Raw genomic sequence first — 26,228 nt, forward strand, 5'->3', positions numbered from 1 at the left:
TTACAAGTGACTGTAGCCACTTGTGCGTGTAACCCTGTTAACCCCCCGTCAAGGTTAGACGCGACGAATCACGGCACGTCAATCAAGAAATTGACCACTCGTCAATTCTTCACGTTGGGAGAAAGAAAACTCGAGCTCATTCCGCAATGAGATCGCCGAAGGAGAAGACCGCCGCTGCAGCAAAGGAGAAGACCTCCGCCGGGACAGAGAATCTCTCTGTCCCCGAGTAGTCAGGAAGCAAAGCGTGACGCTCTTGCTGCCAAGGCTGCGGCGGGGACAACCCAGCCCGGGATCGTCCTCGAAGGCTCTTCCGTAGTCAACGACGCTATTGACTACGAGGACGGAGACGTGGGGATGGAGGAGGGCGAGGCCTCGTCAAGCAAGCGCAAGGAGTCTATCGACAGCGATAGTCTCGACCCACATGCCGGGTCGAAACGCCCTCGTGAGGAAGACGACTCGGAAGCTTCGAGCTCGAAGCGTTCGCGCGGCGAGAGTGACACTCCGCTCTCTGCTGCTGGGGCTTTCAGCTCCCCAGGCGCTACAGCGACTTCAAGTTCTCCGCGCGCTGCTCAGGCAGCGCGCGATCCGTGGATGCCGTCCGCGACTGAGATCGCGGCACGGGTGGGCAATACTGTGCCTCCAAACGAAATCCCGCTGTACGTATGCAGCGGCATCCGCGACGATGCTGTGGCGGAGGAGCAGCACTTTGATCCGTTAACGAATCAAAGGCGCGACTACTAAATCGGGCTCTTCCATGAGCTCCGGTATTTCTCCAGCAAGAAGACCTCTTCTCGCAGCAAAGTGCCTGAGTGGCAGGCACTTTGTCAAGGTTGGAATGCTTTTGTTGAGAACTTCAACAAGAATCCGACCGCTTACCGCGAGCGGGTTAAGCATGCCCGTGAACGCTTCGAGACGTTCTCGACGCGCGGGCGGCTGGAGCAGCTCCACAGATCCTCTGTGGACGCTGGTATTCCATGCGCTGTGCCCGAAGGTCAACAGTGCACGTTGTATCTTCTGGGTGCGGCGCGCTTGAGCGACCACGACCTAAACGGGTACACAACGATTCGTGTACCTGCGAGTCTCAAGGATCTCCGTGCCAAGTTCCTGGCACGCGAGGAACACGACGATCGTGGGACTTCGGGCGCTGCAGGTGACTACAGCGCTCGCACTACCTTCGCGCCGGCAGTGCGTCGTGAGCTTCGTACACCCTCACCATTTCCGGAACGTCCTGTAGCAGGACGTCTCGCGGCTCCCATGTATCTTGGTGGGGCGGAAACCCTCTCCAACGAATACGATAACGAACCGGCTGCCGGTTCGTTTTCGGGATACTATGGTTCACAATACGCTCAACAATCCAGCGTGTTGAGCCGCGGTCGTCGCGGATCGGAGGCGGCGGTGGTGGGAACACGCCCCGGGTATGGTCAACTTGGGGTTGACCTTGGTCCGTCGCTCGAGGAGCGGGTCGCTGCTGTGGAGCAAATCGGGTCGGTTTTGAGGTCCTGTCCATCCAAATATCAAGTCATTACAACCCAAACGCCGACCAACAAGTATGGTTTTGTGCCCGCAGTGATGCCCAATCCTTACAAAAGAAGTGTGTACTTTTACAAAGTAAGGGTTGGGCATCACGTGCGGCACAAACCCTACTTTCTCCAAGTTTACAGTGGTCGACAGCATCGAGAACCCATTAGTTCGTAACTTCATCAATATTTAGTCAATTTTGATAAAAATAGGACCAGTCGCTTCAGCTCATTGAGCTTTATCTATGCTAAAAACAGCATAACACAACGAAAAATGGACGGACCAAAAGTGGCATCGAAAGAATTGACCTAGCCCGTACTACCTTTTCAGCCAATCAGTGCATTGGATTTGCACCTCATATTTTGATAAGATGTCAAATCCTATACGATAATAATATTAGAGAAGACGGGTAATCGTGATTACATACTGAACTCAGTATTATATTGGCATTCCTTTCCATGAGGTTTATGTGTGTTCTACGCATCGCACAGCAGTGATTGAGTCTTACTTTTTTCAGGTTTGAAACGCTGATTTCAAATATGTATAATTTGGATAGGGTCATTTATGGGTCCTCGATACTGTCGACCACTGTTAACAGACGTCGCCTCAGCCAATGTACCGAAATGGGCATTTTCCTGAGAAATCGCAAAATTAGGCTCATGGAAACAGAACCAACAATGACAAAGCCTATATCGCTTGAAAAAACTAACTTACAGAAAGTGATCACTGGTGCTTCGATATCCGTCGGTGCGGTAGTTGTTGAGAAATGTAGATGCCTCTTTAGCGTAAATTACAGAAGGCATGGTAAGTTATCGGTAAGCTATTCAGGGCAATCACGGTTGTGACATAGTCACTTGTGGAAATCTCCGAGCGGAGACTCCACTTGAAGAATGAACATCGGTTACGTACGCTCGGCCACCACCGAGAGCCAACACTAAACAGTCGACCCTGGTGATGGCGTCAAATGGCATGCATCCGTATGAGTTCCCACCACGTGTCAAAATAAAAGAAAACAATATAAAAATATACATTGTCCACCACAAAGAGTTCCCACCGAACTCTCGCTAGGACCTCTCCACCCGAACAATTCACCCAATTGAGTTCGCATACACACGTCCAGTTAATGTTAGACACATGTACACTCACAGTTAGAAAGACACACCAATGCCACCATATACTTCGAACACGACGTCCCTGCCGGTATCGACCGTGTTCCATACATACCATACACCACTGGCACGTTTGTCGACACGTGCAAACGCCCCCCCCATCCGCACAAGCCTAGACACCGTCCGGTCAGAGGGAAGCGGCTAAAACTAACTTTTCGCCGCCACGTCGCAGCCAATCAGAGGCGCTCGTAAAGCGCGTGATACTGCCGCATGCACACACAGCCCGCATTGGCGGATCTAAAACCTGCGCCAACCCACCGGTCTCTTGGGACCATCATAGTGAGGAAGCAGGCCCCACATGCATGACTCCAAATGTTTCAACTAAAGTAAGATCAAAAATATTCCCTTCTCGGCACCATTCTTGCCCCTGAGAACCTTTAACGATAACAGCATGGATGGCTGCATCAGCTAACGCTCCCAGTGCATACCCCCCACTCTCATGCACATGGCCAGAGAATACCTCCGGGCGGACCATTCTAGACTAGCCCGACCACAGACGCCCTCACGATTCCACGCACACTCATCAAGTGAATCACACATGCAGATGGTAATATAGATGATACAGACACGCGTAGCTCACCCATACAGTCAACGGAGTTTACCCTTCACCCTAACCCTCACACGACATGCATCCAGAACCCGCACAGGTTCACCATACCTTTGGCGAGCCTTGAGGTCCTTGTGCCAGGAAGACGCGAGCGCTTGTTAGTTTGCTGGGGAAATGTAAACTGATATTGAATAGAGCTTAGAAAACAAAGGTAACCTATGGGGCTCGCCTGGGGTCTCTTGTGCTTGCTGCCCTTTCGGGGCGCGACCACTCACGGCGAAACCACTCGAATTCACTGCGATACCGAATAGATCTTGGGATCTATCTGCACCATCTTGGCCCGATCGGGTGTCACACGACCTTGGATACTTGATTTCCGGCTGTTTGAAGAGGCTGGGCGCGCGTCCCTGCTACGCGACCCTTGGCACATCTCGAAAGATTTCGCGACCCTTCACAAAGATCCAATTGTCCGCCAGGTCGACTTCCATCCGGAGCTTCTCCGCGCGGAGCCGGGATCAGATCTGAGTCTCCATCTGGTGGTCCCGGAGTTTTGTACGGCACTATGTCACACGGTTTACAAGCGTTAGAGTTCCCAGACGCTTTAGCTGCTCTCTCTTTGCGGTTAAATTCAAGGTACCGTTCGTAGAAGTATAAACCCACGTCGTAAGCAGTGAGGGAGTAACAGGTGCAGCAGCAGAGCACCACTCGAAAGTAGGTAGAATTCATTGCGACCCTTCACGCAGTCGCCGACGGGGCACAACGGCTGAATGCATGACTGCGTTTGAGTATGGTGCATTTTGCCGTAGATCATTTTAGGATGAAGAAGTACTGGTATGATCGCCAGCCTTCGTAGTTACCCTTTCTAGATGCATGCAAGCGCATTACCCAAGTTTCGGACGCATTGTGCAATAGTGACAAAAACGAATATATGGAATACTCGAGCCTGTTGTACATTGGTTGAGGCGACGCCTGTTAAAAGAGTGCAGAATTTACAAAAAGTTCAAATTTTACAAGAAATAGGCAATATTCGTACGCCGGTACAGCTCCGTCATTTTAGAGTCGATTTCTGACAAACTGTCAATCCTCAAGCGTATGAATCGCGTACGCCCTCATGAAAGCCTTAGCTGTAGCAAGTGCTGCTGTATCATATTCTATACCAGGCGAGTTTTTCTTCAAAAGCCACAGCGGCTTTTACCAGCGCCAGGATCTCCACCTGGGATTTGCAGAAGCTCAAATACACCATTAAGTACGAAAATGAAGCTTTGCATCTACTCCCTTTGCATCATAGCTCAGTTGTTTATCACGCTTTTTGAGTGAGTAAAGGACAAGAGACAATCTCAGACGGTTCCACATCGAATGCAACAATCCGCGGTCCAATCGCATGCCTACAAAAAATGTTACGGCAGCGCGAAAAAAATTCCTGCACTCTTTTCCGACCGGAGGAAGTAGTTTGTAGGGGTCCAAGGCTTATAAACGGGCAGACCATCGTGAAGCCAAGTGCTCTGGCGATTCGCTGACGGTTTCCCAGGGTAGATTCAACCTGCCCCGCTCGGAAAATTAGAGTAGAGCTCACAATACATTAACCTGTACTGTGCATTAAAACCTACAAACAGCGACCTACCGTCCACAAGAGAACTTGTGGCGTCACAGCCACACACCTGGTAGCACTTTGTAGTCCGTCCAACGACCGACTACCTGAGTTCGTACGTCACCGCACGAACGCGGAGCTGAGAACCTTCCCATGGATACAGAGGCGCCCATGGAAAGCCTCACCACGCGCTGACTGTCCCCACCTGTCGGATCCAGAGTGGGAGGCCCTCCAACGACTGTCAACAGTCATTGGTGAGGCGGCTGTAGCTACGATGCTGCGTACGCTAACGCCGACAGAGCAACACGGTGTTGCTCTGGGTTTCATCCTGAAGAAGCAACGCGATGTTGCTGCTACTACTGCGGTGCCGTCCGGGACGGCATCACGCGCGCAATCGCTGAAGCTCGATGTGAGTAACTATGTCGGAAGAGAGGGTGAACCTCTCCTCCGTTGGCTTGTCGAACTCGACACTGCCATTGCGGCTCGACGTATCGTCGACCCGTTGTCGAGGGTTTGGTTCGCCATGTCATGTTTTGGCGGACGTGCAAGAAGTTGGGCGTGTGGACGCCGACTCTCGGATCCTACGTGTTTTAGCACGTACGAGGGTTTCAAGGAGGAGCTCAGGCAAGCGTTTGAGCCCCCGCAAAACGAGTTCCGGTCGAGGGCGGCACGGTACTTGGTCTCGAATATCGTGACCAACCCGATCGACGAGGCGACCAAAGTCGTCACGTTCATGAAGGGACTGAGAGATGGGCCTGTGAAGACCTAACCACGCCCGGTAGTGAGGACGGGAGGCCCAGAACCCATGGACCTCTCGAGTGCTACAACTGCTCGACCCCAGCAGTCGCAGGGAAACAATGTGCGATGCTACCGTTGCGGTAGAGTCGGTCACTTTGCTCGGGAGTGCACGACCCCCGTGCACCAGCAGGGTGACTATCGCGGCGGTGACGGGCACCGTCGCAATCAAACAAAAAACGCTGGACGCCAGTAGGCGCGGGGCGCCCTACTGGTAACGCAGTTCCGCGTGTCGACCTTGGACACGCGACACTGAGGACTGCAGCCCCCAGTGAGGTTCATTCTCACTGCAAGAACCAAGATGATAAGCCTGACCTTGTCATCCTGAATGTGAATTCGATGAGAGCAAGCGGCTCTCTTTGTGCTTTGGTAGATTCTGGCGCGTCGAAGAACTTTGTTCGACTGCGAAGTCTATCAAGGCTTGACTTCGAGGATTTAAAGATACCTCGAGGTATGCTAGAAGTACGACTGGCGACGGGCGTCGTCGTGAAGACCGAGAAGCGCGTGGTACGCGTGCGCTTCATGTATGGAGATCGAGAGTTTGTCGAGACCTTTATCGCCTGGATCTGGACGATAAGTTTGACATTGTATTGGGCATGCCGTGGCTTGCACGGCATGATCCGGTCATCGATTGGGAGAAGCGTACTCTCGTGCGCTTTGGTCGCGACAGCGGAACAGTGAGCGATGGCCCTGTTGCCGCTACACACGCACCGACAGGTGCGCGCGACCCCCCACTCGAGACAGCGCCTAACGCCGCTGTCCCGGAGCGCCCTGGGCGCGCGCGAGCTCGCGCGCAAGAGCAGCTAGTGTCGGCGTTGCCGCCGACAGCTAATGACGGAAATGTGTTGACCTCGGAGGTCGACACCCGCTTTTCAGTGAATTAGGAAGAGTCTCCGGCCCCAAAGGGCACGGATGACGCAGGCGAGTCACACAGCTCGGCCGTGGAGGCTGACGCGAATCTGATTTGATCAGATCTGGCCAATAATAAGAGCCAAAGTGACGTAGCGCCGTCAACTCCGGGAGTCGATGGCTTGGGTGAATTTGATTCGTCGGCTCCGGGAGCCGGCGCACCCTCCGTAACGGGGGTCTCCGCCAATGGTTGGCGTCGAGGTATTAAAGTCGCGACGGTTCCGGGAACCGGCGCTGCGAAAAGAAATTTCGCGTCGACTCCGGGAGTCGACGCACCCCTTGTAATAAAGGGCTCCGCCAATAACAGGCGTCGAGGTAATAATGGCGTGTCGGCTCCGGGAGCCGACGCTGCAGGCGGTGCGGACGGTTGCAAACGTCCCGCACCGGAAAAACTTGCATGCTGTCGTGCAGCCGGGCTGCACGATGAAGCGCTGTGCGACCAAGCCTGGCTTGAAGTCGCTCGCCCGCGGGATGTACCCGCCGGCGGTATAAAAGAAGAACACCCGTCTACGGCTGGGCCTGGACGAGGTCAAGAACCAAGCGGAGCCGGGCTCCGCAAAACAAGAAGACGGCGCATGCGAAGGTCGCTGCGCAAATCTCGGCCTGGGGCCGAGATGCTACAAGAAATGTCTGCCGGTCAGACGGAGGCAGAGAAACCGGACGTCGAGACGTTGAACGTCTTGACGCGTACCTGTACCGGGTTCCAGTACAGGGAGATGACTCTCGCTAATCCTCCGACGCAAGCGTCGGAGTTGACTTTGCTTCCAGTCCATGACTGGAAGCGCTTCGCGCGTGACTTGCACGATGGATGCATCGAGCAAATATGCATTCTCTCGGACTCCGAGAGAACGAAGAGCGAGAATGAAGAACTGAGGCAGTTCTTCATGGAGAGCACCACTGAGAGCGAGGACACTCTCAGTGCGAAGACGAAGAAGGAGCGCTTTGACGAACAGAGCTGGGACTCGTCTTCAACGAGTCCCTATTACAAGATCATACGGGAGTACGCGGACGTGCTTCCGAAAGAGATCCCTGCGGTGCTTCCGCAGGGCAAGGGCATCCCGCACGAGATTGATCTCGTGCCGGGAACAAGGTACTGTGTCACGCGGCAGTGACCACTGCCGCGAGAGCAGGTCAAGGCGATCGACGACTTATTTGAGAGTCGTCGCAAAGCTGGACAAGTGCGAGAATCGAAGTCCCCGCACAGTGCTCCGATGTTCTGTGTCGAGAAGCCACAGGGCGGTTGGCGCATCGTTCATGCGTACAACAAGTTGCACGATGCGACGATACCGGCGCAGACACCGATACCGCGAAAAGATGTTATCATCGATTCGATGGCCAGGAGCACTATCTACAGTGCTCTTGATCTGCGCGATGGGTTCTATCAGATCTTCATGCGTGAGAGCGATATCCCTCTAACGGCCGTGAGCACGCCGAGCGGCATGCTCTGGGAGTGGCTAGTGATGCCGCAGGGTCTGATGAACGCCCCTGCGACCTTCAACAGGTGCGTGACGCACTTATTGCGCTCGGTGCGCGACTTCGCACCGAGCTACTTCGGATGTGTTCGTCCACAGCCGGGCTGCGGACGGGATGAGCGATGTTGAGATGCACAAGGTGCATCTCCGGAAGCTGCTTGCACTCATGCGCAAGGACAAGCTCTTCGCGAACCTGAAGAAGTGCAATCTTCGGGGCGAGCGAGATACCCGTGCTCGGGTGTCTCGTTGGGAAGAATGGTGTCCGCCCTGACCCTGAGAAGGTCAGAGTGATCAATGAGTGGCCGACGCCGTCGAACGCCAAGGAACTGCGGCAGTCCTTGGCTTGGCCACGTACTTGTGCAAGTATGTGAAGGACTATGCGGGCACGATTCGCCCGCTGTCACAGCTCCTGAAGAAGGATTCCGAGTGGAATTGGACAGCAGGCCTTCGATGCAGTCAATCAGGGCTTGACTGAGGCGCCGATCTTGGCGGTGGCCGACCAAGACCGTCCATTCCACGTTGTATATGATGCATCCGACTTCGCAATCAGATGTGCGTTGATGCAGCACGATCACGAGGGCCGTGATCGTGTCGTCTACTACCAATCGCGTGAGCTGAAGCCAGCTGAGCGCAACTACCCGGTGCATGACAAGGAACTCCTTGCCATGAAGTACGCACTCGCGAAGTTGCGAGTGTACTTACTCGGAAGCAAAACGTTCGTGGTCTATACGGACCACGCGTCGCTGCGGACGACCGTGAAGTCGCCGCACATCTCGCAACGGATGGCGAGATGGCACTCGTTCTTCGCAGAGTATAACTTCCGGGTTGAGTACAAACCCGGAAGACTCAATGCGGTGGCCGACGCGTTATCGCGTCGACCTGACTACGCTACGACTGATGCCGACGTCAATGCCATTGACGCCATGCAATCGAGCACCCCAACGTCGTCACTTTTGAACGACGTGAAGGGCACGACGCGGACGCGAAGCTCTTGCTGGCCTTCGGCTCAGCGCCTTCTGACAAAGCTCGTCAGAAGCTGCCGAAGCATCATCGTGCTCGTGCACACCGTTACCGGGTGCACGGCGGGTTATTACTCTGCAGTGCAGTCGACGGCAACGCAGACCGCGTTGTCGTGTCCAATGACCATGACCTGCGACTCAGGATCATGTATGAGTATCACGATGCACCGAATGCAGGGCATCCGGTCCGTGAGAAGACCTACCTTCTTCTTACGCGGGACTTCTACTGGGCCCACCAGTATACATGGGTGCGCAAGTACGTCCGTGCTTGCGAGGTTTGTCAACGTGTGAAGCCTGCGCCTTTCGCGCAGGCTCCCTTGCAGTCACTGCCGACTCCGTCGGAATGTTGGCAGTCCATGTCTTTGGACCTCGTGTTCGGTCTTCCCCCGGACAGCCAGGAGAACACAGGCGTTGTGGTCTTTGTTGACCGCTTCAGCAAGATGGTACATCTTGCTGCGGTACCCGCTGAAGTGACTGCGAAGCAGACGGCGCGTCTGTTCGTCGACTTGGTGTTCAAACACCATTGCATGCCGATCGACATTGTGTCGGATCGAGACCCGCGCTTCACTGCGCACCTTTGGCAAGAAGTGTTTACACTTCTTGGGAGCCAACTTTCGATGTCGACTGCGTGCCATCCGCAGACGGACGGGTACACCGAGCGCGTGAACCGCGTGCTCCTGAACGTGCTTAAGAGCTACGTTCACTCGTTCCAACACTGGAGTGAGTGCCTGCCGATGGCGGAGCTCGCCATCAACAACTCGGTGCATGCCTCGACCGGGCATACGCCGTTTTACGTGAATGTCATGAGGCACCCACGCCTCCCGAGTCTACTCAGGATGGTGGCTCCTTCCTTAAGTGGGGGAGGATCTACGACTGCAACGCAGCAGCCGAAGAATGCCGCTGACACTTGCACAGTGTCAGCCGCGACCACGCTTAAGAAGAACAAGAAACACGCGTCTGTGCAGGGCACAGACGCCAACAAGAGCAACAACAACAGGAAGTACGGGTATGTACCGGGCACAGACACCGCCAACATGGACACAGAGGCCGGGCCTACTGCTGGAAGCGAGCTGAACAAGTTCAGCTCGGACGCAATCAACTTCGTACAACGCAGACAAGCCGTCATTCGGTTTGTCCAACATGCTATAGCAGCCTCTGTCGATCGACAGAAGCTGAACGCAGACAATGTTGGTAGGGGCAACAGAAATGAATTCAAGAAGGGTCCATTGACCTTGTTAGCTACACAAAACCTACCGAAACATGCAGTTTCCGACTTCGGGGCGAGCAAGCTCGCTCCGCGCTTCATCGGGCCGTTCACAGTGTTGGCACGGCATGGCAACGCTTACACGCTAGACATTCCATCTAGCATGCGCCTCCATCCGACCTTTTACGTCGGGCGACTGAAGCCATACCGGCAGCACGAGCCACCTAGCTCGGCTGGCCCGAAGCGGAAGCCCCGGCGGGAGCGAACCTCTGCTCCAGCGCGCTCACGCGCTGGGCCAAGCGTACGACGCGACCTCCCACGTCGACGGAGATGCCCGACGCGGTCTGTGAGCCCTGAGCGACTTGAGCCCTCAGGATCGACACCTCCTTCTTCAGAGCGGCGAACTCACGGCTCTGAAGCCCCAAATTTGACCGGAATTCACAATACTATTAAGGATAATTATCACCACCCGCCACAAATACATCAAACATTATCGACACTGGCCCAAATTGAAGCAGGTGGCATATGAATACATTTGATTGGTCTGTTATTTGAAGCTACGGCATTATAGGACGACCGGTTCAGGGATGGGTTCCACACTTAGTGTACATTCTTAGCCACACTTTCCTTCGAGCATGGAAACAGGCAATGTAAATCTACGCGAGCACTTTGGAAGGGAGACCATCAAGGAAAACGACGTGTTTGCCTCGGCTCCAGTCGCTACTGAGTTTCTCCGCGTATTTGCCTTCAAAGAGCTCACACTGACGGTTGCAGCACCAGCGACGAAGCCGAAGCGCCAGTGTTGGTGAAAGCATCCTTCGACTTGCACTCCTTTGCCTTTGACTGCACTCCTTTGACTGAACGCAGCTCCACTCCTTTTTGCACGGCCTTCTCTGGCTTGTCCCATAAGATACTATCAAATGATATCGCTACTAACTTCAATTTGGGCCGGTGTCGATAATGTTTGATGTATTTGTGGCCGGTGGAATTATCCTACTATTAATCGTGATGGACTTACACAACGAAAACGGAAGTTATCACTTTGTTTTTTCGGAGTAATTCTGTTTACAAGCAAATCTTCAAGCCTAGGCGTCCTTGGCCACGATAGAGAACCAGCCTCCGTACGGCACCTCCGCCACTGTCACGAAGTCGGCCGATCCGCTGGGAGCTCCGAAGCCGCTCCATGACGCCGCACCGTTGGCCCACACCGTGTTGCCGTTGATGGAGATATCGATCGAGTCGAGCGACTTGCCGAATGTGGGCACTGAGATGGACCCCGTCGTGTTGTGCGGCGTCTCGAGGTTGGCGAAGAAGAAGCTGTCCTCGTTCTTGGTCGTCCACTCCACGCTGAAGTCGCCCGTCGCCATCGTGTAACCAGTGTGCAGCTCGCCGACGTCCGCCCCAGCGGCGTGCGGCACGAACTCCCACGTCTTGCCGGCGTCCGTCACGGGGCTCAGACCGCCCACGTGCAGCGTCAGAGACGCCGTCGGGCCCGTGGACCAGGCGTGCGCGTGCGAGATGTAGCCGCCAAGCTCGAGGCCGTAGAAGGGGTACATGAGCTCGCCCGTCTCGTAGTACGCCTCGATGGTGGTGGAGTTGCTGAAGGCCTTCAACATGTAGCCCCACTGACGACGGATGATCTCCAGCGCGAGCGAGGCGTTGCCGGGGGTGGCGCGCAAGTGAGCTTCAACCTCGACGCTGGTGATGAAGGGCGAGATGGAGCCGAGGCCTTCGGGCGACACAGCACCGTACTCGTTCCAGCGAGTGGCCAGGTTCTCCGAGACAGTGGCGGCCTGCTCCGACGACTGGGTCAGGTTGTAGCGAACTGCAAGCGAGTTGCCGTCAAGCGGGTGCAGCTCGCCGCCGGCAGCGGTGGTGTTATCACGGAAGAGGCCGGCCGAGTCGTCCCACAGGTTCGAGTTGACGGCCGTCTTGACGGCGCTGGCGAGCTCACCAAACGCCGTGCCGTTGGACGAAGGCACCTCTAAGCCGAGCTGCGGAGCCAACTCAGCGTAGCTGTACAGCGCGTGGTAGAGCAGCGAGTTGGCGGCGATGTTCTTGTCACCCTGGCCCACGCGACCCCAGTCGTACACGCCCGTGACGTTCAGAAGCATGTCGGAGGTGTCCACGTTGCCAAGGATAAACTCGAAGCCGTACAGCGCTTGGTCCCAGAGGTTCTCCACGAACTCCGTGTCAGCTGTCAACGTCGCGTAGTCGGCCAGCGCGATCAGCGTCCAGATGTGGTACGTGTCCGAGTTGATGCCTGCAAGCTGAACGCGCGGAGCGATGGGCGTGCCCGCGTACGCGAACTGTCCGTTGGTCGTGTTCTGGATGGCGTACAGCGAGTTGATGGCATGGCGAACAGACAGGAGGTTGTCGCCGTTGAGGGAAACTACCTTGGACAGCGTGGAGACGCCGAAGTCACCGGGCCACGGCGTGCGGTCGCGCTTGGCGCCGTCCACGTATACCTCGGCTCCGGTAGTCACGTTCTGGATGGTGGCATTGTTGAACCAGCCGTACTCGGTGATCGTCGGCGGGTTGGCGCGTGACTCGTTCGAAGCGATCGTGCACAGCTGCACGGTGTACGCGCCAGCATACCAGATGCGGTTGAGCAGGTCGTCGTCGCTGTAGAAGTAGCCGGCACTACGATACCTCGCCAATTTTTTTTACACCAACCTAGCAATATAGAGTCTGGGACGGAGTAACTAGGTTACGCGAAACACGCAACTCATTTCATTTCATTTCATTTCATACGATATCCGAGGTCAAAACGAAGGGCAAAATCTCTGCAAGGCACAATAAATGACTGTAATGCATCTCACATGAAATCAAAAACGAGTCCACTAACGGGAATGGGAGGGGGGGGGGGGGGTTCAGGCCGGAGTTGAGGAGCTAAATGCTCTGAGAAATACAACCGCAAGTAGTGCAGCTCACCTCCGAGTCTTGAGCTCATCGCCCGTATCTCACGGGATGAGATTGTGTGGTGTCATTCGTGTGCTGTGGACAGAAGCAAGGAACGCCGTGATTAATCAGGCGGTTGGTGGCCTGTCGATCTGAATGATACAGCTATTTTTGCTGGTCAAGCGTATCTCAATGCCATCGATCGATCATCTCTAACTAGCTAATAGAATCTCCAGCGTCGTGCTCGCTGCAGCTCGAGCATCACGCCTCGCCTACTCTCCGCGTAACCATTCTGGAAAACACTTCCAAGAGCTCAAGCACCTAACTCAAGCGACCAGAGGCGCCCCACCCCACCTCACCGTCAACCGTTCAACGACCCTCATCGAACCCAGCAACACCATGAAGATCCTCAGCCCGACCACTTTCGCGTGTCTGCCATCAAGAATTTCGCTCCACCGCAGCACGGCTCCGGGTCGGCTGAGATGGACCACATCAAGACCGCAGCCAACTTCGACGTCCAGGGCGTCCAGATGGAAGTCTGTCCGTCGGGAGACAGCCAGACCGGCAAGTATATGCGGCTCTCGGTCACGAGCCTCACCGAATTGGACACCAGCGGTGCCGTAGTGGCGAGCGTCGACAAGTTCAAACCAAAGGACAGTGACTGGACGGACATCGACACGGCCGGGTGAACGGCGCCAGCGTTTCCTCCACGACGTTCGTGTCGACTCTCGAGGTCGGCGTCGCCAAAACACAGGTGGCGTTCAATCTCACTGCCAGCGTCTACCAGGGCAACGCGACGGTGCCATACGGCAGCCAGACCATCCCTGTGCCAGCGGGCGCGCTCAAGTTCACCGCCGATATCGCTGGCTGGCCGTTCGCCGCGACCAGCAACAGCCTCGTGCTAGCTGTCGGCCTCGAAAACACTCAGTAAGCCCGTCAAGAAGCCCAAGAACGTCAGCGACTCTGTCGGAGACGCCGACATTGAGCGGGTCGATCTGGGTGACTCCATGTTCATGGACGTGCCGAGCCTTGTCATCCTCGACGGCGGAGTCGAAGAGAGTCTGCTCAACGTGTCCGTGGTGGAGGCGGCGGGCGACACGTCGCTCGAGTGGATCTTCCCGTCCTTCTCCACCTCGCTGCACTACGACCCAGTTCTGGGCGGTACCAGCGCCACGACGGCGACGACCGATAGCGGCGTCAACGCCGGTGACACCAGCGGCAGCACTAGCGACGTCAGTGTTGGCGACCCGAGTAGCAATGACGGTAGCGGCAGTATCAGTGTCGACGCTGGTAGCAGCAGCAACAGTGAAGGCAGTGCCGGATCTAGCAGTAGTGGATCCAGTACTAGCGCCAGCAGCACGAGTGCGCCTAGCTCCACCCCCGCGCCAACCACCAGCACCAACAGCGGAGAGGGCACGAAAGCGCCGACCGCGACAGCAACCACCGGACGTCATCGGCCACTTCAGCGTCTTTGTCGGCTCTAGACATTGGTGTCTTGGTGGCGGTCGTCTACAGCCTCTTCTGAAGACATGGGAGCACCGGCGGTAGGAGAAGGCTGGGGGCAACCCCAGCTATTACATTGCGGACGCCAGCGATCCATACAGTCATATCTAGTAGTTCTGAGCTACAGTTCAATGCCCGTAGGGCAGTCGATAACTCAATGAGGGGGGGGGGGGTAACGATTAACCGTGTTGTTGGTTATCTGGACTTCTCAATATGCAGAATTGTACACTAGCTATCATACACAAATGTAAATCTGGCGTCGTAGACTACAACGGTGGAGCCCGTAGGCGCCACGAGGCGTTGGTATAGAGGGCAGACTGCCGGAGACTAAATAACCGTGGGTGGGTTGCAATGAAGCGACCCAAGCAGGATGAAGTAGGGAGCTGTCGGAGGCATCGGCGAAGTCTTGCTCGGGTTGGTTGGTCCCAGACCTCGGAAAATACAGTATCATATAAAGCTCATAATAATCATTTTAATATATCATTCACCAATAATATGTATTTATTTCAATTACTTTTATATGGAGATCCCGATAAACTTGGTTTTTGTATAGTTAAACATTTTACTGAAAATTGGGCTTCAATAATACATATTTCCGTACACAAATACAGTTATTGCAATGAAATAGTTATTTTTTCCAAGGCCTGGTTGATCCGACGACCGCAAAAGAGCTCGAAAATGAGCGCCAAAGACAGAATAAACTCGATAGATCGCCGTGGCTGGGTCAAGTGGAGGCCCATCCTCGAACTGGTGTTTATTCCGGGCTGTCCAAATCACGTGGATTACGATGCAACGCGTGATCGTCCAGAGTAGTGACAGTTGCTCCGCGCTCGACACCCTACCAGCTGCCCAGTGGGGCTCCTCCAGAGTACAGATCATGGTCCAGGTGACAGAACCATCGACAAAGTTGGTCCAGTCCAGCATAACGACGGCCCAAAGCGCTGCTGCGCGAGAGCAGTCCAGGAAGATATGCTGTGCTGTCTCCACCTCGACACAGTTGGGATACCCACAAGCAAGATCACTGAAGCCGGGTATCCGTAAGAAATAGAAACGAGATCGTGTGGGGAGCAACATCCAGCTGAGGCGGAACTGCAGATCGGAGTAAACGGGAAGGACAAGACTGCGAAGAAGTTTAGTCGCCGCAATTGTCGCGGCCATCTTTGAAGCATTGGTACCGGAAACTTGGTGTGCGAGTGGGTGATCGCAGAAAGCAAATTGGGGGGACCCAATTAGCCGCCACACATCGGTCTTCTGTAGCCTTGGAAATCGAATAACTTGCTGCTGACGACGAACTCCGACCAGAGGAAGTGATGGTGTTAGAATGCAGGGACCTTCATGAAGGCCGCCAGATCTCGTAACATTGCCATAAATACTACTCAGATCCACGTAAAGGTTCATCAGGTGCCGAATACGATATGGTAATAGAGGCTTTCAGAAGCACGTATTTTTCGCAAAAACACGTAGCGAAAAACACGTAGCGATCCGATCTATTTTTGGCACGGGCGACGCTACGTGTTTTTCGATCCCGTAAACCCGTGAGAGGGGAGTCCGCTACGGGGTAATCAAACTGAAATATGCGTAAGGAAGCAGCATGCCTAAGCTTCTTCGTTAGGGTGGGTGGGGGGGCCTGGATGACAAATAGTTGGTCGTGGGCGCATTTCCCGTCTGTTAGAGGCTGAGTGCTCCTCGTTGGCGACCTTAGCTTGCGTGTGTACTCCATTATCTGCTGCTATCGGCCTGTCAAGATTCCATCTGCCCACTTGTCATACAAGGACCAGCATGGGCGGCCGGTAGGCTCCCCCGCCGCCCTAAATCAAGGCAATGGGCGAGCAGCGCCTTCCAAACCTACCTGGGGTTTGGAGAGACCACAGCCGACACGTCGTATTGGGACCACTACAGCTACAAATGTCAGGAAACCATCATGCAACCCCCAAGAAGTATGCATCCATTTCTTGAACTTGGTGAGGCGTCGATTTCGTTGCTACTTATTCCGGTGCCAACTCGCGGCATGCTGGAAGTATCGAGCATCATACGCCAGAAAGCGAGTAGACCAAACTATCATGGACCAACAAAATAACTTTACAAATTGAAACTTACAACACCCAACGTAGGTAAATTAGATGAAGACGCTGCGGACAACCGAGACACGTGTTCATGGTGGTGCAACACCAACAGATTCATTCAAGGCACGGAATGAACATGGCTAACAGTAAGAAGGCATTAATTAAAAAAAACGGAACATTTTTTACTTTACTTCACTATACTGCACATCTACGTTGGCCCAGCGATGGCGCGTGGGCGTAGGCGCTGTCGACGTGTTCGCCGAATGACGGCGCTCACAGCTAAAGTTTGTTGAGCCGAGGTTCCAGCTTAAAACGTTGCGTGCACTCGGAAGATTCCACGCTACGTATTTTTGCCACAGGTTTTTGATTTTCCGCTGAACAGCCGACCACTACGGAAAACCCGTAGTCAAAAACACGTATCAGCGCTACGTGTTTATCACTGCGTATTTTTAGAAATACCGTGCTTCTGAAAGCCTCTAATGATAGACTCGAGACCACCAGCATAAATCGTGACAGAAAAGCTGGAGCCTCAGGCCACCCAGCGTTCATGAAAGCGTGCAGACTACGACATCCGGTCTCAGCAGCAAATTGCATGCGAAATTTCCGCGTCGCCCCCGCCTTGCCTAGAAGCGTGGCTGGAGCCTCCCCACCGTGCCCCAACATCAGAAGGGGGTGGGTTGAGTGCCAAATATACGAACGCAGCAAAGATACTTGACAGTGAACAGGGTCAACGAGATCACCTCGTTGAAACCACGCAACCGTAGACCACGCTTTCCATGTACGTTTCCATCATGTAGAGAGGAGATTGACTCGGACCACCGCCGATGGAACATTATACGGACAGGTGATAAAGTCGAATGGATGCTCCGTGGAGCTGTCGATAACTCAATGAATGAATTGCATTGGACGCTTAGCCAGATACCATACTATCATGGTAGTCCTTTTTACGATGCCTAAAATGGCCAAGCCTTTTTGAGGTGCTTGGTGAATGCACTGTCAATCAGCGGCACTGTGACGCTAATACACGAGAAAGTATCCCCTTTCCAGCCAGTGTTGTTGAGAGCACCGCGTGCCACCTCCGGTAGCTGCTCCCACGTGACAAGAGCTTGGAGCTCGCCCGCTTCCTCGGTAAACTTCAGAGCCGTCTCGTGGAAACGAAAACTGGCGTAGTAGTACGCAACTTTCAGACTCGTGCCATTCAGGTACTGAGCGAGCTACCGGAGGGGCCTGACTCTTGTAGCCTGTTTTCTCTGAAACCGTCACGGCCTTGATAGTCGGATTGTTCAACTCCGGGTTGTCGATCCAAGCAATGACGTATTCCCAGTTTGTGACGATGAGAGATGCCAATCCCTCTGTCAGATTCCGAACCTTTAGGGAAGTACCAGGTGTACATAATGGCCCACACATCGTTGTACCAAGTCGAACGGGAGTAGACCTGGGAGCCTGTGGAGAAGTGCTGAATATGAATTGTTCTCTGAGAAAGGCGGCAAGGCCGATCGACTGGAAGTATGGGAGATCAGCGATCGAGAGACAGGCAGCAAGGATCTGTGGATCAGAGGGGGTTCTTCGGGAGATCTCATGTGGCCCGATGACGCCGGCGCGTAAGGCAGGACATGTGGCAAGCCGGATTGTGGATGATCGTGCTCGAACCGTGGCGTGATTCGGGGTCAACCCAAGCCCCGATCGACGACAGATCTCGCAGATCTACGACGGCCGAGGACGGAAGATGATGGATCGGCGGCGTGCGGCAACCGGCACAAGTCGTCGATCGCAGATCGGGAGTCGATCGCCGATCGGGAGTCGATCGTGGATCGGGAGTCGATCGTGGATCGGGAGCCAATCGTGGGTTGATCGTGGATCGGGGATCGACCAGATGGGATGCACATGGAGGACGAAGTCAGGACAAGAATCCAGTGGTTGTGGAGTTGTAGGATGGTAGATGAGATGGTAGCGGTAGAGAGACACCAGCTAAACATAAATCAGAACGCAATTTGCACAGAAGACCACAAGTACCCTCAAGTCGTCAAGCCCCAGGAACTACATTGACCTCGGCAAGCGTTGACACTTCAGGTAGTGAGCTAGCGGTACGGTTAAGACTGGATTAATACATTGGCCAGCTTGACCTACTCTAGTGATCTTTTTCTCGTGTGCAAGTCCTCGATCGACCGGATACGGCTTGGCCGGCGATCGCTGCGTCTCTCAATCGATCTCGATCCCGCTAGCGGCAAGCAACTCAGGAAAGGAAGGAACACACCCGGAAAGGCAACTACAGACCGTGGATCGACTCCAGGCCGACCGATCGGAGCGAACAACCCTCGATCGGAGCGTATACTCGGACGCAGAGCGAAGATTCCCGCGCTGCTCCACAACCTATCCCCGCGTCACGCCAAGACATTCGATCTTCACCAAGTGCTGCATCTTCGGAGCCCCGAGAGAGCAGATCCAGCCCGCCGATGGGTACACAAGGTGAGAACAAGTTGAGCCGATCACGGATCGTTGGGGGACCCCCTCCGTTAGTCGGTGTCTGGGCGCTGGTGGGAAGCTCGATCAGGCCTTAACCTGATTTTGGCCGATCCTTCTACACCACAATGGTGCGCGTGCCCGGATCTCTTGGGGGCTCCGGATTTCACCGTGAGTCCGTAGATGATGCGCAAGTGAAGAAAGAACCAGGGGAAGAGGCGTCGTCGGATATCGGATCGACGAAGACGCTGCTGAACAAAACGAGATTCGCGGATCGACAGAGTGCTTGGAGGACTTCTGGCGACGGAATCGAGGGCGATCTGGAGACAGATCTAGAAGACAAACCTCAACATCCTCCCCAGGTCCCTTCGGGGACCCCGGTGGATCTTGGTGCGAACCGAGATTCACTAACAAAACAAACTAAGGCGGGATCGGACCGATACGCGTTCGCTGACTCGCCGATTAGGCTCGATCCGGACTACCTGGACGCGATCGCGGACAAGGACCAGATTGTGAGGAAGAAGCTGAGAGCGCCAGGTATGGACGACGAAGATCCCAGACCACCGGCGCTCGACTGGTCCGAGGCTGACCTGGATCGTCCGTATCACTTGAAGGTACTGCGAGACTTTTTGCGTCAAGATCCTGTCGTGGTGATCGTGCGACCAGAGTAGATCGACGACCCGAAGGGCCCGATCTCGGCCCCCCGAGTGACGGATAACAAGCTGATGGCGGTGAAGAACCTGCTCGGGCTGTTGAAGGAAGCCGGCTTCGTGACTGGCGCATTTGAAGCGACCGATCTTTTCGATCAAGATCTCGATGTGATCCGGACAGCGATCCAGGCATTGGTCGACAAGTTGAGACCTTTGGTCGACGTGATCGCGGACAGTTCGGACACGAAGGTGCCAGATCTAGTGGCGCCGGCTCCAGTGTCATCGCCGCGAGTGGAGTCCACTGGGTACCGATCGTCGTCACCTTATGTCTCCGCAGCGGAACATGTATCGGATACGTCGTCGGAACCTCAACGGATGCCCCTCGGCCCTTCAGGATTTGCGATGTTGGACGCACGATCACGAAGTCAACGTCAGGAACGCATGCGATCAGGACCTCGGAAGCAGAAACCCAAGTCGACCGATCGGACCACCCGTGCTACCGGATCCGATGAGTCGAATGGCAGACTGGAGTCTTATTTTCAGGCTGCCATGACTCGATTTCTGAAGGAACAACAGGCCACGGTGGTAACACCTACTCCGGTGGTCGACGACAACGTTGGATCGCGGGACGTGGAGATGGAATCAGCCAGATCACCGGATCAAGATCTCTCCCAGTGGGAATACGATCCGAACGACATTGATCTACCGAGTTCGGCCCCTGCTGCGGTGGCCACCGCTGCCTCGGGATCCACTGGGTCCTCCTTGATCCAGCGTGCGCGAATCTCGGCCATGTCCGATCTTAAGGAGTTCAGTGGCAAGGATCAGGACGAAGACCGCGCCCGATCGTGGATCAGCAAGGTAAAATCGGCGTTCCTGCGAGATCAGGCTACGGACGAAGAGAAGTGCCTGACCTTCGCCGATCTACTGACGGGTCCGGCGAAGAACTGGTACCTCCAGCTGGGTCGATCGACGCGGAACAAGTGGACCGATCTACTCCGGAGTTTCCAGATCCAGTATTGTGGCCTGGGAGTATCGGTCGCTTGGCAGTATTATCATTCTCGCAAGAGATCAGATGAATCGCCGTTGGAGTACCTCTATCGACTGAATGTGGCGGCTCTGAGTGCGAGATTGAAGATCAAGGACGGAGATTCCAAGGCCCGCCGAGAACATGTCGAACACTTTATCGAGACGCTGGGCGATCCGGAACTGTCCGATCAGCTCACCCTACTCCGGCTTGCGGACGCGGAAGATCTGGAGGAAGTCCTGCGCGCTCGAGAGCGCGCGAAGAGCAGACAGAAGCGATCTGCCTTTGGATCGAAGTATCGTCAGAAGGTTCCGACCTCAACACCAGCTGCTGCAACCAAGCGGGCAGTGCGTGCAGTTCAGATCGCGAGCCAGGAATCTGGATCGGACACAGGATCGGAAGGATCGGACTCGCAGGGTGATCTACGTCGCGTTTACCTAGCGTCGGCCGATGACAAGTCTCGCAACGTTGGGGGCGACTCGACGAAGCCGGATCGGAGCAACCAAGCGCAGATCAACCATGACTCACCTCGATCGGATCCACGATCGGATCCACGATCGCGGTCTTCACCTGACGGATCGGAGCGATCAAGCCACTGCTCACACTGTGGATCGCAGAAACACACCGATCTCGATTGTTGGAGACGTTTGACGTGCGAGAAGTGTGGCAAGAGAGGTCATCCGGCGGATCGTTGCCTGTTTGTATGCCGTGGATGTGGTGAACTACACGAGATGAGCAAGTGTTCGATGGAGGAATTCTACAACCAGATCCGTCAATGGTTCAACCCGGTGAAGCACGCTGACATGTTGCCCGTGATCGCCGAGAAGATGTTAAACTAGGACGCTCGCCGGGTTGGAATCCGGTACGAGCCGAGCGTTCTAGGTACTGCATCTATGCATTCGTGAACAAGAACACGGTAAATCGAGTAAGTGGACGGACTGATCTACGCGGTAATACATGTGATCTGCATGCGAAATTTGCCGCCAAGGTCTTAAGTCTACATCGATCGGACGACTTCAGCCGTTCTGACGCCGAGGTGCCCTTGGATCTCCAGTCTGGAGAAACGCGGGGCTATTGGAATCAACGCAGACCGGAGGGATGGTTCAAGCCAGCGGATGGAGAAGTGACGACCGAGATCCCGGAGCCATCGCGCGCTCTTGGTTCACGCGCTCCAGCATGGAAGCGAGGTAGTCCTTGGGCTGCATTCTTGGATGAAATAGGCTGGTACGTACACTAACTGGATCGTTATCTGGTTAACAGCGGAAATGCGCGAATGAAAGCTAGCAAGTAAAACGACTAGGGGCCTTCTGCTCTAAGCGTGGGCGGAATGGCTTTGGGTGGCGCGAGAAGTAATGTCACACACACGCTTCATCTCCGAACTGTTCGGCACGCTTTTGAGCCCCGGCAAGGGGGTCTCTTAGGCGGATCGGCTCAGTCTTCCGCTGATCGCGATCGAAGTCTGCCTCGCGTCAGCGAACACCGCAGATCTGGCGATGTGGTGCCCGATTTCCTCCCTGGGGAGTCCAGAGGGTACTGGAAACATCATTCTCCAGGTAAGTAGTTCCGTCAGGCGAAGATCACTGGCAAGATCAACAGTGAGAAGTCGATCTTACTCTTAGACACCGGCGCCGAGGTGTCCATCGTGGACACCGCCTTTGCTCGTAAGGTGGGGTGCTATGTCTACACGACTCAGAGCCAGGAATGTGTGGGGATTGGCGAATGCGTGTACATGACGGAAGGAAGGACCAGGATCAAGGTTACGCCGGCGGGATCGCTGGTGTATTTCTTCGATATCTGGGTTGGCGATCTATCAGGTCCTGGGTATGGACTTTATGGTTCCAGCGGGGATCCGCCTCGATCTTGCGGACGGCTCTATCTGTCTCCCCGACGAAGTCAAGATCCAGCTTAGCGGGCGGCGTCAGCTGTACAACGACAATGTCAGACACGTGTGTGTAGATCAGGGAATGCAGATCGCGATCGGGGATTCGATCGAGCTTCCGCTACGAATGAAGGTGACGGATCGAGAAAAGCTATGGGTCACCCATGGAGATCGTTGGGTGCCGACCGTGGTCCGAGGACCCGGCAGGATAAGATATCTCCAGGTTACCAACATCAGCGACAAAGACCTCGTTTTGCATCGGAATGAACGGATCGGGATGTGGCTGGCTGGAGATCGGATACCCCGAATCCCAGGATATATGTCCATCGGATCTCGTCGATACATGGAATGGCAGAATCTAGCCTTTCAAGCCACGACAGATGACCGGCCGACGAACCAGGAGGCACCAACGGGACCTCCGGTACCTGCCGTCGAGCGACCGATTTATCCAACGCCCCGAGCCATTCTCCAGAGACGCCAGATATCCCCGATCGTCGATCAGTCGACGGGTCCGCCCGATCCAACAAGCGAACCGGAGGCAATGAGCCCTGATCCGGGGGCGGCCGTCGTTGATACTCTTAGATCAGGGGGCAGACCGTTGCAGGACGATGATCGCGTGACAGAGGAGTCGGGGTCGTCTGCTTCAACTGTCCTCGTCGGAAATCCACCAGACCCACGGTCGGATCCTGTTGAGTCGGTGTGTGAACCTTCCGGATCGGAGGAGGTGTGCTCTCCAAAGCGGAAACAGGTGGGGCCGGGCTTCCAGCCTTCGCCGATCACGGATCAAGCGTGTGCACCGATAGATGACGCGAAGCCGCAAGATGATCGTGCTGGCGATCCAGAGGGGAAGCCAGATCATGTGGATTCCGGTGGTAAAGCAGCTGAGAAGGGCGAAATCGTGTCCCCTCACTTGCCATCGGCCGATCAGGTTGACGGTTGTGCCGTCGAACCAGATCTTGGGGGCGGGAGTACCGATCGGACACCCTGTTGCGGTCTTAGCTGTGGAAGAGTCGAGATCAAGTGACGATACAGCAGTCGACGGTGTTCCTGCATCTGAACGACTGCCGCAAGTGGCTGAAGACTCATCGATCGTTGGAGGTGATCAGCTGGAAATGGAGGCCAAACCCACTTCAAATCGGGACGACCTCATTGCATCCGAACCAGATCGAGATGTTGGCGCTGATGATCAGGTCCATTACCACGAGGGCGGGAATCTGTCAGCCGAAGATGTCGAAGGTGGATTAGCTGTGCTTCCTGAAATTGTGATCTCGACGACGGATGAGGTAAAGGTCGATGATATCAAGGTGGGAGATCTGGAGTTCAACACCCCGGAGGAGATCGATCGGCTGCGAAAGAAGATCTGGCACAGGAATCACCTGCTGATCGGCAAGGGCAATGCACTTCCCCCAGCAGCCCGGGGCGTCACCTGCGACATCGACGTGGACGACGCGAAGCCGATCGCTCAACGTGTCCGGAAAGCTGCCCCTCAGTTCGTGGAGAAGGTGTCCGAGCTGATCAAGGGATTATTGTCAGCCAAGATGATTCGGAAATCTCGATCACCGTGGGCCTCGCCGATCGTCGTGATCATCAAGAAGAACGGCGTGGATATCCGACTCTGTATCGATTATCAGCTCGTCAACAGTCTAACCAGGCTGATGGTATATCCGATGCCCTTGATCAACGATTTGCTGGAGGATCTCGATAAGGTACTCTGGTATTGTTCTTTGGACATGGCTAGTGGATTCTGGGTGGTGACATGACCGATCGAGCTCGTGCGATCTCGACCTTTATCACCCACATGGGTCTGTTCGAGTGGAACCGGATGCCGTTCGGCTTGAAGAACGCTCCTAAGCTCTACCAGCGACTTCTGGACGACGCGTTGTATGGGTTCACCAGGATCCCGCGATCGTCAGACTGTGAAGTCACTACGGACTTGATCGAGTCAGGAGAACCAGAAGATCCGGGGCGCACATCAGTGCTAGGTCGCAGATTGTACATCGATGACATTCTTGTGACGGCCGGATCATGGGATGAGCTGTGTGATCGTGTGGATCACCTGCTGGACGCTTGTGATAAGTGGAACCTCTCGATCAGTGTGGAGAAGAGCTCTTGGGGGATGCGTAAGGTGGACTATCTGGGACATCGTGTGTCGAACGACGGGCTGGAAACCAATCCGAAGGATCTCACCGCTCTGACTGATCTGCCGTTCCCCGGATCGCTCCGATCGATGCAGTCGTTCTTGGGCAGCCTCAATTATTACAGCCGTTTCTTGGAAGATTACGCGATCTACGCGGCGATCCTGTACGAACTGCGCGAGGTGGACTTCGCCGAGCTGAAGAAACGCCCCGATCTGCGCCAGATCCTAGATCGTCAAGTGCCGAACTTAGTGACTACAGACCCAGTGGACCCGGATCGGACTCCATCAGTTCCCGAAGTCGGTGTCGCCGATGAACGCTGGATCCGTGCTCATCGTGCCTTTTCGACCCTGAAGATGAAGATCGCGACGACACTGATCCTGCGGCACTTCGATCGCGATCGGACTTCGGTCGTGATTGTGTATGCGAGTGACTGGGCGATCTTGGCTGCATTGATGCAGGAACACGACCAGATCTATCATCCCGTTACCTTCGCCAGTCGAACTCTGAAGTCGAATGAATTGAACTACAACGTGGTGGAGAAAGAAGTGCTGGTGCTGTTACGGATTCTGGACCTGAACTGTAACATGCTGGTTGGACGATCGATCCGGGTCTTGACCCGACACTCGACGTTGGCGTGGCTGTTCCAATCGCCCGGTCTTCAAGGCCGATTGGGTCAGTGGGCTGCACTCCTATCGCCCTGGACACTGGAGATCATGAAGTGCACCAAGGGAGAGGACGAGATATTGGGGGCGATCGCCGCTAGTATTACGCCTCGATCGGATATGGACGACGCGTTGATCGCGATCGCGCCGACGAAAGAACCGCGGCGGAAGATTCAAGCCCCGATCCCGACTGTGCGCGTGGATGAAGAGCTGCTGGTGATAAGTTTCGATGGATCCGCCCGCGTCAAGCGAGGCGGGGGCGAGTACAGCGCGATCTTGTGGAAGTTACCCGAATGGAGTGTGGTGAAGGCACGATCGGGCTATGCTGAAGCGCTGCCGGTTAACGAGGCGAAGTATCATGGTCTGTTGTTGGGTTTCGACCTCCTTGACGGCGAAGGTCGAGGCAGGTTGGTGGTCTGCGGTGATTCCAACTTGGTGATCCGGCAAGTACGGGGCGAGATCTACTGCAAAGCACCTAAGCTGACATTATTAAAGCAGAAGGTGCTGGACCAACTACGGAACAGGCCAGATCACGAGCTGTTACATGTGAAACGAGACTGGAACGGAAGTGCAGACAGCCTGGCCAGTACAGCACTCCAACGTGAAGGGGGCATCGTCGTCGAGGATGAGGTCGATCATGGGGATCTAGTGGCACTGAACCGACTTGATGAGATCGTGGTTGCTCGATCGGATGAGTCGATCGCCCGACTATCGCCGATGACCTCCC

At 55.0% G+C, this 26,228-nt stretch overlaps 5 protein-coding genes across 5 annotated transcripts; 3 read left to right on the plus strand and 2 right to left on the minus strand.

Annotated features, from left to right (window-relative positions):
* Positions 1–11,306: 11,306 nt before the first annotated feature.
* PHYSODRAFT_307158 (hypothetical protein) lies at positions 11,307–13,211 on the minus strand (the record flags this gene model as incomplete). The annotated part of the gene is made up of 2 exons (XM_009539694.1): positions 11,307–12,864; positions 13,189–13,211. 2 exons carry the CDS (start codon positions 13,209–13,211, stop codon positions 11,307–11,309), a joined length of 1,581 nt encoding a protein of 526 aa, XP_009537989.1.
* A 393-nt stretch (positions 13,212–13,604) lies between these two features.
* On the plus strand, positions 13,605–14,606 carry PHYSODRAFT_246550 (hypothetical protein; the record flags this gene model as incomplete). The annotated part of the gene is made up of 3 exons (XM_009539695.1): positions 13,605–13,762; positions 13,822–13,995; positions 14,051–14,606. 3 exons carry the CDS (start codon positions 13,605–13,607, stop codon positions 14,604–14,606), a joined length of 888 nt encoding a protein of 295 aa, XP_009537990.1.
* Positions 14,607–15,204: 598 nt separating this feature from the next.
* Positions 15,205–15,783, minus strand: PHYSODRAFT_532176 (hypothetical protein; the record flags this gene model as incomplete). Its single annotated transcript, XM_009539696.1, has 1 exon — positions 15,205–15,783. One exon carries the CDS (start codon positions 15,781–15,783, stop codon positions 15,205–15,207), a length of 579 nt encoding a protein of 192 aa, XP_009537991.1.
* A 3,493-nt stretch (positions 15,784–19,276) lies between these two features.
* Positions 19,277–19,819, plus strand: PHYSODRAFT_532184 (hypothetical protein; the record flags this gene model as incomplete). Its single annotated transcript, XM_009539697.1, has 1 exon — positions 19,277–19,819. The coding sequence occupies one exon, from the start codon at positions 19,277–19,279 to the stop codon at positions 19,817–19,819; it is 543 nt and encodes a 180-aa protein (XP_009537992.1).
* A 54-nt stretch (positions 19,820–19,873) lies between these two features.
* PHYSODRAFT_531503 (hypothetical protein) lies at positions 19,874–21,661 on the plus strand (the record flags this gene model as incomplete). The annotated part of the gene is made up of 1 exon (XM_009539698.1): positions 19,874–21,661. One exon carries the CDS (start codon positions 19,874–19,876, stop codon positions 21,659–21,661), a length of 1,788 nt encoding a protein of 595 aa, XP_009537993.1.
* Between the last annotated feature and the right edge of the window lie 4,567 nt (positions 21,662–26,228).

Source organism: Phytophthora sojae (genome assembly GCF_000149755.1).
Source record: "Phytophthora sojae unplaced genomic scaffold PHYSOscaffold_14, whole genome shotgun sequence".
In the NCBI taxonomy this organism is placed as follows: Eukaryota; Oomycota; class Peronosporomycetes; order Peronosporales; family Peronosporaceae; genus Phytophthora; species Phytophthora sojae.